This window comes from Hemiscyllium ocellatum, chromosome 32 (genome assembly GCF_020745735.1).
Source record: "Hemiscyllium ocellatum isolate sHemOce1 chromosome 32, sHemOce1.pat.X.cur, whole genome shotgun sequence".
NCBI lineage: Eukaryota > Metazoa > Chordata > Chondrichthyes > Orectolobiformes > Hemiscylliidae > Hemiscyllium > Hemiscyllium ocellatum.
The window spans coordinates 17,937,787-17,951,082 of record NC_083432.1 but is presented as its reverse complement, the minus strand read 5'-3'; the positions used below and the strand labels follow the sequence as shown (position 1 = coordinate 17,951,082).

Here is a 13,296-nt window from a genome sequence, read left to right as displayed (position 1 = left end):
CTGTTTTAACCCAACACCATCTTCTGTTAATTAGTCAATCCTCTATCCATGAAAATCTACAACTCTCAATACCATGCATTCATCCTATTTAGTAACTTTTATTGAATAGGATGAGTCATTATCCCAAATGCATTTTGGAAATCCAAATATATTATATTGACTGGCTCCTTTTTATCTATCCTGCTGTTAAGTCTCCAAAGAATTCTAATAAAATTTGTCAGTCATCACTTCCCTTCATGAAGCCATAATGACTCTACTTAATTTTGTATCTCAGAATGAGATTACCCAGCCAGTTGCCTCCACCAGCCTAACAGGTCTCTGACATTTGAATCCTGTTCTCAGTGTGAACATCCCCTTCAGCATTTCCAATGTAATTGCACAACCATTGGTGACTGCATCATGCTACAGAGAGACTCTAAATACAGGAATTTCCTCCTGATAAAGGTCTGGAAAGCACTCAGAGTCTATGGCGAAGTAGGTTCAGTTGGGGTTCAAAAGGGAATTTAGATTGTCATTGGAAAAGAAAGAATGTGCATGGTTATAGGGAGAAGGTGGGACAATGGGATTGTGAATTGCTCACATGGAAAGTTGTTGCAGACATAATTAGCCAACTATCTGCAGCATTTCTAAATCCTATGAAAACCTCTCCAATTACTCTCTCACTTTATGACAGTTCTTTAAATCATCTGATCATTTTTCATCACGTGTCCCAATATCTCCTATGGCCTAGTGGAAACTTTTGCATCATAGCAGTACTGTGAAGCATGTGCCATATAGATTCAAGCTGTAGGTAACAAGATTAGGGGTAATGATTTCAATTACAATGGCAGTAAGGTAGGGTCAGAGTCAATCATGTTATACAGGTAGAAGCAAGCAGTATGTGGGACTGATGTGATAGGATTTGAAGATTGGTGCTGCATCAAAGTAACATACTTCAGCCTTCATGAATGATTGTCAAATGGTGAGAGGTACTTGGTTTATGACAAAAATTTAGAAGTTTTGATCTGCCTGTTTTTTAGTTGAAGAAAATACAGTATGTCTTGAACTAAGACTTGAACATTTGTACCTACTGTAGTAGGCAAAAACTTTTCAATGGTACACAGATGCCAGATCAAAAAGGACAGATCTGACTAAACGTCAAAGGCAAGATTCCTCACAGGGGAGGATAGTGCAATTTGATGATGTCCTTTCAAATGATCTCTTATTAACACGAAAATTGCATAAATGTGGGCGACACGATGGCACACAGCGCCAGAGACCCGGGTTCAATTCCCACCTCAGGCGACTGACTGTGTGGAGTTTGCACGTTCTCCCCATGTCTGCGTGGGTTTCCTCCGGGTGCTCCGGTTTCCTCCCACATTCCAAAGATGTGCGGATCAGGTGAATTGGCCATGCTAAATTGCCCGTAGTGTTAGGTAAGGGGTAAATTTAGGGGTAGGGGTATGGGTGGGTTGCGCTTCGGCGGGTCGGTGTGGACTTGTTGGGCCGAAGGGCCTGTTTCCACACTAAGTAATCTAATCTAATCTGAGATAAAGGGCAACTGCTCCAGCTGCCAGTCTTATTTCTGCAGTAACTGCTCCATCACGTGCATTTTATACCATCATCACAAGTCTTACCTTCATTTTTTCCATACTGCTTGTCAACTTCAGGACCATGGGAATGAAAGAATCCTTCTTCTTACATAATCCTTCCTGAACATCACATGTGTAGCCATTGGGACAACAGTGTATATGATCTTCACAGCAAATTGCCTTTTGGTACAAAAGAAACAATATATATTAAGTTTTATTTAATCACAGCATTCACTGCATTTCAAATCTGGCTCTTTCCATTTTCCAGATGGTTTTTGATGCATCATATGTGTGGATATTTTGGGTGATCTATCTTTTGGGGGTCATATTATGTCAATGGGAAAAGAAACATACCTCCAGCTGGTATTCTGAACTGCAAGTGGATTTGTTTAACTGTTGCAAACATGCATGAACACTGAATTGAATTGAATTTATTGTCATATACACCGAGGCACAATGAAAAGCTTTGTCTTGCAAGCAATACAGGCAGATCACAGAGTTAAATAGTATAGATAGTAAATCATAGGTAAACAGCAGCAAAAACAAAAACATAGATACAGGGGCATGTTCAGAGTTTGAGAGTCCATTCAGTATTCTAACAACAGTACGGTAGAAACTGTTGCAAAACCAGCTGGGGAGGGTGTTCAGGCTTCTATATCTTCTCCCTGATGGTACAGGTTGTAGAAAAACATTGCCAGGGTAAGATGGATCATTAAAAATGCTGGCAGTCTTTCCTTGACAGCGAGCCGGGTAGATGGATTCTATACATGGGAGGCTGGCCTTTGTGACTGTCCGGGCCGAGCTCACCATTCTCTGTAACCATCTCCGATGTTGAATGGTGTAGTTGCCATACCAGGTAGTGATTCATCCAGACAGAATGCTCTCGATGGCACACCTGTAAAAGTTGGCAAGGGTATTCACCGTCATGCTAAATTTCCTCAGCTGCCTGAGGAAGGGGAGATGTTGTTGGGCCTTTGTAACCAGTGCGTCCACATGAAGAGTCCAAGAAAGGTGGTTGTGGATGACCACTCCCAAGAGCTTGACACGCTTCACTCATTCCACCTCTGTGCTGTTAATGTGTAAGGGGGCATGAGTAACATCCCACCGAAAGTCAATAACGAGTTCCTTGGTTTTGCCGGCATTGAGAGCTAGAGCACCATTTTTCCAGATCTTACACCTCCCGTTTGTAGTCTGTTTCGTCGCCATCTGAGAGTCGACTGACTATGGTGGTGTCATCAGCGAACTTGTAAATGGAATTGCAGTCATGGGTATACACTTTGTACAGCAGGGGGCTGAGTGCGCACACCGGGGGCTCCTGTGTAAGTGACAATGAAATATTGTCCCCATTCTTCACTGATTGTGGCCTGTGGGTCAGGAAACTGAGGATCCAGTTGCAGAGAGAGGGGTTTAGTCCGACATCACTAAGTCTCAAGGGGATAATAGTGTTAAAGGTTAAACTTTAGTCAATGAGTAGGATTCTTACGCAGCTGTTCTTGGTGTCAAGATGTTCGAGAGAGGAGTGAAGGGCAAAGCGATAGGGTCTGTTATTCCGACGCGCAAATTGGAGTGGGTCAAGAGTAATGGGAGGCTGGAGTTGATTAATGCCATGACCAGCCTTTCAAAGCACTTCATGACCACCGAGGTGAGGGTGACTGGGCGGTAGTCATTGAGACATGCTGCATGAGCCTCCTTAGACACAGGGATGATGTTGGCCCTTTTGAAGCACTCAAAGCCCTCCGCTTCTTCCTTTCCCGCCGCACCAACCAGTACCCTTCCACTGACACCCTCCTTCGACTGACTGAACTGGTCCTCACCCTGAATAACTTCTCTTTTCAATCCTCCCACTTCCTCCAAACTAAAGGAGTTGCCATGGGCACCCGCATGGGCCCCAGCTATGCCTGCCTCTTCGTAGGATATGTGGAACAGTCCATCTTCCGCAACTACACTGGCACCACCCCCCACCTTTTCCTCCGCTACATCGATGACTGTATCGGCGCTGCCTCGTGCTCCCACGAGGAGGTTGAACAGTTCATCAACTTTACTAACACCTTCCATCCCGACCTGAAATTCACCTGGACTGTCTCAGACTCCTCCCTCCCCTTCCTAGACCTTTCCATTTCTATCTCGGGCGACCGACTCAACACAGACATCTATTATAAACCGACTGACTCCCACAGCTACCTGGACTACACCTCCTCCCACCCTGAACCCTGTAAAAACGCCATCCCATATTCCCAATTCCTTCGTCTCCGCCGCATCTGCTCCCAGGAGGACCAATTCCAACACCGCACAGCCCAGATGGCCTCCTTCTTCAAGGACCGCAGATTCCCCCCAGACGTGATCGACGATGCCCTCCACCGCATCTCCTCCACTTCCCGCTCCTCCGCCCTTGAGCCCCGCTCCTCCAACCGCCACCAAGACAGAACCCCACTGGTTCTCACCTACCACCCCACCAACCTGCGCATACAACGTATTATCCGCCGCCATTTCCGCCACCTCCAAACGGACCCCACCACCAAGGATATATTTCCCTCCCCTCCCCTATCAGCGTTCCGCAAGGACCACTCCCTTCGTGACTCCCTCGTCAGATCCACACCCCCCACCAACCCAACCTCCACCCCCGGCACCTTCCCCTGCAACCGCAGGAAATGTAAAACTTGCGCCCACACCTCCACACTCACTTCCCTCCAAGGCCCCAAGGGATCCTTCCATATCCGCCACAAGTTCACCTGTACCTCCACACACATCATCTATTGCATCCGCTGCACCCGATGTGGCCTCCTCTATATTGGTGAGACAGGCCGCTTACTTGCGGAACGCTTCAGAGAACACCTCTGGGACGCCCGAACCAACCAACCCAATCACCCCGTGGCTCAACACTTTAACTCCCCCTCCCACTCCACCGAGGACATGCAGGTCCTTGGACTCCTCCACCGGCAGAACACAACTACACGACGGCTGGAGGAGGAGCGCCTCATCTTCCGCCTGGGAACCCTCCAACCACAAGGTATGAATTCAGATTTCTCCAGCTTCCTCATTTCCCCTCCCCCCACCTTGTCTCAGTCGGTTCCCTCAACTCAGCACCGCCCTCCTAACCTGCAATCCTCTTCCTGACCTCTCCGCCCCCACCCCACTCCGGCCTATCACCCTCACCTTGACCTCCTTCCACCTATCCCACCTCCATCGCCCCTCCCCCTAGTCCCTCCTCCCTACCTTTTATCTCAGCCTGCTTGGCTCTCTCTCTCTTATTCCTGATGAAGGGCTTATGCTCGAAACGTCGAATTCTCTATTCCTGAGATGCTGCCTAACCTGCTGTGCTTTGACCAGCAACACATTTGCAGCTGTGATCTCCAGCATCTGCAGACCTCATTTTTTACTTTACCTTTTGAAGCAGGCAGGGACAGGGGACTGCTGCAGGAAGAGGTTGAAGATGTCCCAGAACCCCTCTGCCAGTTGATCTGCGCATGCTTTTTGAGTGTGCAGCTTGGTACTCCATCTTGTCCCATCACTTTCCCTGAATTCACACAAAGGAAAACTGATCTGACCTCTAATGTTGGGACAGGTTCGTCAGGACTTGTCAGAATAGGTGTTACCTCTCCGCCAAAATTCTGCTCAAAGCAAGCATAGAAGGCTTTGAGACGTTGTCATCGCCTGCCATCTTGCACTGTCTCTTTTTAGAACCTGTGATGTCATTCAGTCCTTGCCATAATCGCTGGGTGTCTGTCAGGGTCTCTAGTTTGGATCGGTATTGATCCTTGGCTGTCTTAATGGCTCTGCGAAGGTCATACTTGGATTCCTTATATTTGAGTGGGTCGCCTGATTTGAAGGCCTCACGCCCTGGGTTTTAGCAGGTTCTCTATGTCCTGATTCATCCAGGGTTTCCTGCTGGGGTACATCTGCATTGATTTCCTCGGTATGCAGTCCTCCACACATTCGCTGGTAAAGTCTGTGACAATGATGGCGTACTCGTCCAAGGTACCTGTGGACTGTTTGAAAATGTCCCAATCTGCCGACTCCAGACAGCACAGGAGTTGATCCTCTGCCTCCTCCAACCAGCACTGGACCTGTATCCGCGAGGGAGCCTCCTGGCTAGAATTTTTGCCTGTAAGCCGGGAGAAGCATGGCATTATGGTTGGAGTTCCCAAAATGAGGGCAGGGGATGGTGTAACAGTGGTCTAAAATATTCATGCCCCTGGTGGAGCAGGAAATGTTCTGGTGGTTCTCCGGCAACACCTTCCTTAGATTGGCTTGATTAAAGTCGCCAGTTACAATAAACAGGGCCTCAGGGTGTTCAGTCTCCAGGGTGGTAGTAGTGGAGTACAGCTTCCTCAACCTTTGCTTGTGGCGGTATGTACACAGCAGTTCGTACAGCAGTGGTAAATTCCCATGGTAGATAGAAGGTGGCGACAGTTGAACATTCCACTATGCAGGCATTAAAAGTACAGGGGGAGGAAACTAGACATCCTTAGCATTCCTGATATTCCACTTTTCAGTAATAAGGTTTATTGGGCAACGTTACTGAATGTATACTCTTAACTCCACTTCCCCTCCAGCTTACACAAAAGTCTTTTCCAGCTGAAAGCCAAATTAAGGTGCTGATACTATTACTGTAATAATAAATCTTCACTCACAGCTCTGAAAGTGTACCTTTCATAAAGATTCTGCATATTATCACAGATACAGTTTCAAGTGTTCTGGTCAAGATTTTTTTTCTGAAAACCAACCTGTGGAATGGGGCAGCATGCCCAATCTCCTGAAAGGCCCTTGCAGCATGTCTGATTGTCAGGACAGCTCTTGGTTTCATCACACTTGACATCCCTCACTGTAACTTGCACAATAGCTGGAGTCTTGGTCATCCAGGGGATAGAGATGCCCCTCTGGTAGCAGTGTCCTTCCAAATCACATTTGAAGCCATGAGGACAACAATGTACGTGGTCTTCGCAGCAAACTGCCTAATGGGGAAAAAAAGAACACGCGATAAATTAATCACAATCCCAAATTTTCTCCTGTAAAAGTTGCTTTTGGGGTACAAACATCATTTTAAACTTTCTGACCTACAATTATGTCAACATTTGTATTTCAAGTCATTATTGGCAGAGTTGCACCATAACTATTCTTTCAGGGCTTACCTCTCCCAAAGCCGCAAGTAATGGCATACCAGGACTCTCACCAAGCAGACCTAAAAATAAGGCGTTATCCTGTTGAAATTGCAACACAGCCAGGATAATTTGCATGCCAAGCAGCATAAACAGCATTTGACAGAGCTAATCAATCCACAACCCACCAATCCCATGTCCGATCCAAGCCTGTAGTCCTGCCACATGCAGTCACTAAAGTGGTGAACAATTTAACAAATAACAGGAGGATATTTTATAAATATCCCAATCCTCAAAGATGGGGCAGGCCAGCACAGGAGCTTACAAGACAATCTTTCAGTATTTGAAGCAACATCAGCCAGAGGTGCTGACTAGATGATCCTTCGTGGCCTCTTCCATAAATTCCAAACATCATAGATACCAAGCTTAAGCCAATGCTCATATGATGTCAAAAAATTACTGAAGACTTGATACTGCAACATACTATCAACAGAATTGAAGACTTGTGCTCCAGAACTAGCCACACCCCTAGTTAAGTTGCTCCAGTAGTGTTGCACATTGGCATTTACTAGCAATGTGGAACATTGCACAGGTATGTCCTGTCCATAAAAAGGAGGGCAAATTCAACCCAGCACAATCAAACAGTCTACTCTCATTTATTAGCCAAGTGATAGTATAAGTCATCAATAGTTTCATCAAGTATCATTTTCTCAACAATTACCTCCACAATGACACTTAGTTCAAGTTCTACCAGGGCCACTCGGTTCCTGACTCACCCTTAACAATTTCTCCATCGAATCCTCCATTTCCTCCAGATGAAAGGGGTAGCCATGGGCACCCGGATGGGCTCCAGCTATGCCTGTCTCTTTGTTGGCTACTTAGAACAATCCATCTTCCATAATTACGCCAGCACCACTCCCCACCTCTTCCTCTGCTGCATTGATGAATGCATCAGCGCCACCTCGTGCTCCCGCGAGGAGGTTGAGGAGTTCATCAACTTCACCAACACATTCCACCCAGACTTTAAATTCACCTGGGCCATCTCTGACACCTCCCTCCCCTTCCTGGACTTCTCCATCTCCATCAATGAGGACCGACTTAACACTGACATTTTTTTAGAAATCCACCGACTCCCACAGCTACCTGGATTACACCGCATCCGACCCTACCTCCTGCAAAAATGCTATCCCGTATCCCCAATTCCTCTGCCTCTGCTGTATCTGCTCCCAGGAGGACCAGTTCCACCACAGAACACACCAGATGGCCTCCTTCTTTAAAGACCGTAAGTTTCCTTCCCATGTGGTTGAAGATGCCCTCCAATGCATCTCATCCATGTCCCGCACCCTCCGCCCTCAAACCCCACCCCTCCAACCACAACAAAGACAGAACCCCTCCTGGTCCTCACCTTCCACCCTGCCAATCTCTGCATAAACTGCACCATGTGCCGACATTTCTGCCACCTCCAAACGGACTCCACCACCTCCCCACCGCTTTCTGCAAAGACCGTTCCCTCAGTGACTACCTGGTCAGGTCAATGCCCAACAATCGACCCTCCCTTCCTGGCACCGTCCCCTGTCACCACAGGAATTGCAAAACCTGCGCCCACACCTCACCCCTAGTCTCTATCCAAGGCCCCAAAAGAGCCTTCCACATCCATCAAACTTTCACCTGCGCATCCATCAATGTCATTTGTTGTATTTGTTGCTCCCGACGTGGTTTCCTTTACATTGGGGAGACTGGACGCCTTCTCGCAGAGCACTTTAGGGAACATCTCCGGGTCACCCATACCAATCAATCTCACTGCCCCGTGGTTGAATATTTCAACTCCCCCTCTCACTCTGCTGAGGACATGCAGGTCCTGGGCCTCCTTCACCGCCGCTCTCTCACCACCCTGCAGGAAGAATGCCTTATCTTCTGCCTCGGAACACTTCAGCCCCAGGGCATCAATGTGGACTTCCACCAGTTTCCTCATCACCCTCCCCCTACCTTACCACAGTTCCAACCTGCCAGCTCTGCACCATCCTCATGACCTGTCCTACCTGCCAATCTTCCTTCCCACCTCCCCACTCCACCCCTCCTCTCTGACCTATCACTTTCATCCCCACCTCCATTCCCCTACTGCATTCTTAGCAGCCTTCTCCCCAGCCCCACCACCCCTCCCATTTATCTCTCCAGCCCAGAGGTTCCCCGCCTCATTTAATGAAGGGTTTTTGCCTGATGTGTCGATTTTCCTGCTCCCTGGATGCTGCCTGACCTCCAGCGCTTCTCCAGCACCACTTTAATCTAGATCCTGACCATCATAGCCTTGGTACAAAGAACTGGAACTCATGAGGGGAAGAGAGGCAGCATTTCAGAGAGCATGGCTTCAAAGTAGCTCTGATCAAACATAGCATCAGGAAATGGACATCAGGAAAAACATTCTCCCTGGTTGGAGTCAGATGGTAAGGAAGGTGGTTATGGTTGCTGAGGGAAAATCATCTTAACCCCAGAAATTCACTGCAAGAGTTCCTCAGCTGTTGCATCACCTTCCCTCCATCAAAAGGTCAAGAGTGGGGATCTTCGTTAATAATTACAGTGTGGTTAAATTACCACAAGCTATCTTTAATTTAGCTACTTTTTAAGAAACCTCACAATCAAGTACTGAAACAATTGCTTGGAACTTTATTGTAGTAAAAAATGAGGTCTGCAGGTGCTGGAGATCACAGCTGAAAATGTGTTGCTGGTCAAAGCACAGCAGGCCAGGCAGCATCTCAGGAATAGAGAATTCGACGTTTCGAGCATAAGCCCTTCATCAGGAATGAGAGAGAGTAGCCAAGCAGGCTAAGATAAAAGGTAGGGAGGAGGGACTTGGGGGAGGGGCGATGGAGGTGGGATAGGTGGAAGGAGGTCAAGGTGAGGGTGATAGGCCGGAGTGGGGTGGGGGCGGAGAGGTCAGGAAGAAGATTGCAGGTTAGGAGGGCGGTGCTGAGTTGAGGGAACCGACTGAAACAAGGTGGGGGGAGGGGAAATGAGGAAACTGGAGAAATCTGAATTCATACCTTGTGGTTGGAGGGTTCCCAGGCGGAAGATGAGGCGCTCCTCCTCCAGCCGTCGTGTTGTTATGTTCTGCCGGTGGAGGAGTCCAAGGACCTGCATGTCCTCGGTGGAGTGGGAGGGAGAGTTAAAGTGTTGAGCCACGGGGTGGTTGGGTTGGTTGGTCCGGGCGTCCCTGAGGTGTTCTCTGAAGCGTTCCGCAAGTAAGCGGCCTGTCTCACCAATATAGAGGAGGCCACATCGGGTGCAGCGGATGCAATAGATGATGTGTGTGGAGGTACAGGTGAACTTGTGGCGGATATGGAAGGATCCCTTGGGGCCTTGGAGGGAAGTGAGTGTGGAGGTGTGGGCGCAAGTTTTACATTTCCTGCAGTTGCAGGGGAAGGTGCCGGGGGTGGAGGTTGGGTTGGTGGGGGGTGTGGATCTGACGAGGGAGTCACAAAGGGAGTGGTCCTTGCGGAACGCTGATAGGGGAGGGGAGGGAAATATATCCTTGGTGGTGGGGTCCGTTTGGAGGTGGCGGAAATGACGGCAGATGATACGTTGTATGCGGAGGTTGGTGGGGTGGTAGGTGAGAACCAGTGGGGTTCTGTCTTGGTGGTGGTTGGAGGAGCGGGGCTCAAGGGCGGAGGAGCGGGAAGTGGAGGAGATGCGGTGGAGGGCATCGTCGATCACGTCTGGGGGGAATCTGCGGTCCTTGAAGAAGGAGGCCATCTGGGCTGTGCGGTGTTGGAACTGGTCCTCCTGGGAGCAGATGCGGCGGAGACGAAGGAATTGGGAATATGGGATCAGAGAACACCTCAGGGACGCCCGGACCAACCAACCCAACCACCCCGTGGCTCAACACTTTAACTCTCCCTCCCACTCCACCGAGGACATGCAGGTCCTTGGACTCCTCCACCGGCAGAACACAACTACACGACGGCTGGAGGAGGAGCGCCTCATCTTCCGCCTGGGAACCCTCCAACCACAGGGTATGAATTCAGATTTCTCCAGTTTCCTCATTTCCCCTCCCCCCACCTTGTCTCAGTCGGTTCCCTCAACTCAGCACCGCCCTCCTAACCTGCAATCTCCTTACTGACCTCTCTGCCCCCACCCCACTCCGGCCTATCACCCTCACCTTGACCTCCTTCCACCTATCCCACCTCCATCGCCCCTCCCCCAAGTCCCTCCTCCCTACCTTTTATCTTAGCCTGCTTGGCTACTCTCTCTCATTCCTGATGAAGGGCTTATGCTCGAAACGTCGAATTCTCTATTCCTGAGATGCTGCCTGGCCTGCTGTGCTTTGACCAGCAACACATTTTCAGCTGGAACTTTATTGTGCCTATCAACCAAATAAGACCCCAAAGTAACCAAGTCAAGTCTCACAATCCAACAAGGCTATTATCCATGATTCCAATCAACAGTGTCTGTTTCTAGATGTGTCCTGGAGTTGAAGTTTTCTGTTCTTCAAGTTTGTGGTATGATCCTTTAGATTCTTTTGCCCAAAACATTAACTACTCCTCTGGAGCTATCAAATCTGCAGCATGCCTCCTGGTCAGAAATAGCTTCCCTGTTCCTTGTTACATTTGGCATCAACTGTCTTTTCAAAGGCACACTTTCCTGTTATTAACTCTTGTGATCACGCTATACAGCAGCCATTTATCAGGAAGTGTTAAAAGTTGTTTACGTAGCTTTGACTTCTTCTCCCAGGTATGGCGAATTTCTTTCAATTCTGGAATAACAGTTTGTCCTGGACTCTTAACAGTTTATCCCAGAATGAGTTATAGTTGTTTCTTTCAATTCATGACCAGTTATCAAATTTCTGAAGTTTACATCATCACATTACCACAAAGTTCATGACTATTTGCAACTTCTAAGATACTGAAGCAGTCTGTGTCAAAATACAGAAAGACCTGGAGAACATTCCAGCTTGGGCTGGTGAGTGGCAAGTAACATTTGCAACCCAAAAAAATGCCATGCAATAACCATCTCCAATAAGCAAGAGTCTAACTATTGGCCTTTGACATTCAGCACACAATACTCTGGGTGGCTCTCATCAAGGTCCTGCACAATTGCAGCAAGATATTTCTGTTCCTGTTTTTGAATCATTTTGCTATGAAGACCTTCTTCACCAACTGTTGTACTGCATGCTCACTTTGTGACCGGTGATCAAGAACATCCAGATCACATTGCACCTTCCATTTTCTCAAAATATCTCTATTAAGAGAATAATGTGCCTTCCTATTTCTCCCTCCAAAGTCAACAATCTTACATTTATCCATATCATACTAAAAAATTGCGTACCAAAAATTCAATGATTTAAAAGTTGTCAAAACTTGAGCAAAAAAAAAGGAAAGTAAATACGAACTATCACTAGAAAAAAACAAAAAAAAAAGCTAATGGAGCTAAAGGCCAATAAGTCCCCTGGACTTAATGAATTTATACTAGGATTGAAAAGGAAGTAGCTGCAGAGGTAACAGATGCATTGGAAAACTGCCATTGGAAAACCTTTATTTAAAAAGGAAAGAAAGACAAAAAAAAAACTGTAAGCCAGTTAATTTAACATCACTCACTGGGAAAATGTTATAAATGAGCTGATTATAAAGAATATAATAACAGAGCTTTTAGATAGCCATAACAATCAAGCAGAGCAAGGATGGCTCCATGAAAGGAAATCATGCCTGACGTATTTATTAAAGCCTCTGAGGAGGTAACAAGCAGGGTAGAAAGAGGTTAACCATTATATGGAATATATTCGAATTTCCAAGTGGCATTCTACGAAGTATCACACAAAAGGTTACTTCAGATAAAAGCCCATGGCTTGGGGTAGTTTATTAGCATGGTTAGAGAATGGGCTAACAAATAGAAAACAGAGTTGGGATAAAGAGGAAACTTTCAGGATGGCAACCTGCAACTATGGAGTGCCAAAGGGATCTGTGCAGGGACAACAATCATACAAGATATATAATGACTTGGAAGACAGAAGTAAATGTACTAATATCATGTTTGTGGATGACACAAAATTAAGTGGAAAGATAAGTAATGAGAATGCCATGGGAGTATAAAGAGGGGTATAGACAGACTTTGTAGATTGAATACAATGTGAGAAAGGGTTAGGTTATGCACTTTGGCAGGAATTGAAAAGCAGAATGTCACTTGAATGGAGAAAGACTGCAGAAAGCTGTGGTACAGTGGAATTTGGGCATCCTAGTGCACGAATCATAAAAAGCTGTTGTTTCAAGTTCTGTACATCATAAGGAAGGCGAATGGAATATTAGCCTTTATCTCAGAGAACAGGAATAGGAAGGTTAGTTAAAACTGTATAAGCATGAGTCACAACACATTTGGAATTCTGTTGACAATTTTGGTCCTAATATCTAAGGAAATTCATATTGCTGTTGGAGCAGGTTGGCAGATTATGCTTGCGTTCATTACAGTCTAGAAGAATAAGAAGGCTTATTTTTTTAAAAATCAGGCTTTTGAGGAATTTGAGAGGGTAGATACTCAGAAGTTGTTTACCCTGTGGGAGAATTAGGTCCAGAAGGCATAATCCTTGAATGAGGAGTGACCCATTTGAGAGGGAGAGAGAGATACGAAGAAACTTTTTCTTAGGA

The 13,296-nt window shown here is 46.9% G+C and overlaps 1 protein-coding gene across 1 annotated transcript in view; it reads right to left on the bottom strand.

Annotated features, from left to right (window-relative positions):
- grna (granulin a) overlaps nucleotides 1–13,296 on the bottom strand; it is a 115,575-nt gene that overhangs the window by 29,576 nt on the left and 72,703 nt on the right. The window contains exons 9-10 of the mRNA XM_060848528.1: nucleotides 6,296–6,523; nucleotides 1,617–1,751 (exon numbers count right to left, since the gene is read on the bottom strand). Coding sequence (XP_060704511.1) covers nucleotides 1,617–1,751; nucleotides 6,296–6,523 — 363 coding nt within the window. The remainder of the gene's footprint in view (nucleotides 1–1,616; nucleotides 1,752–6,295; nucleotides 6,524–13,296) is intronic.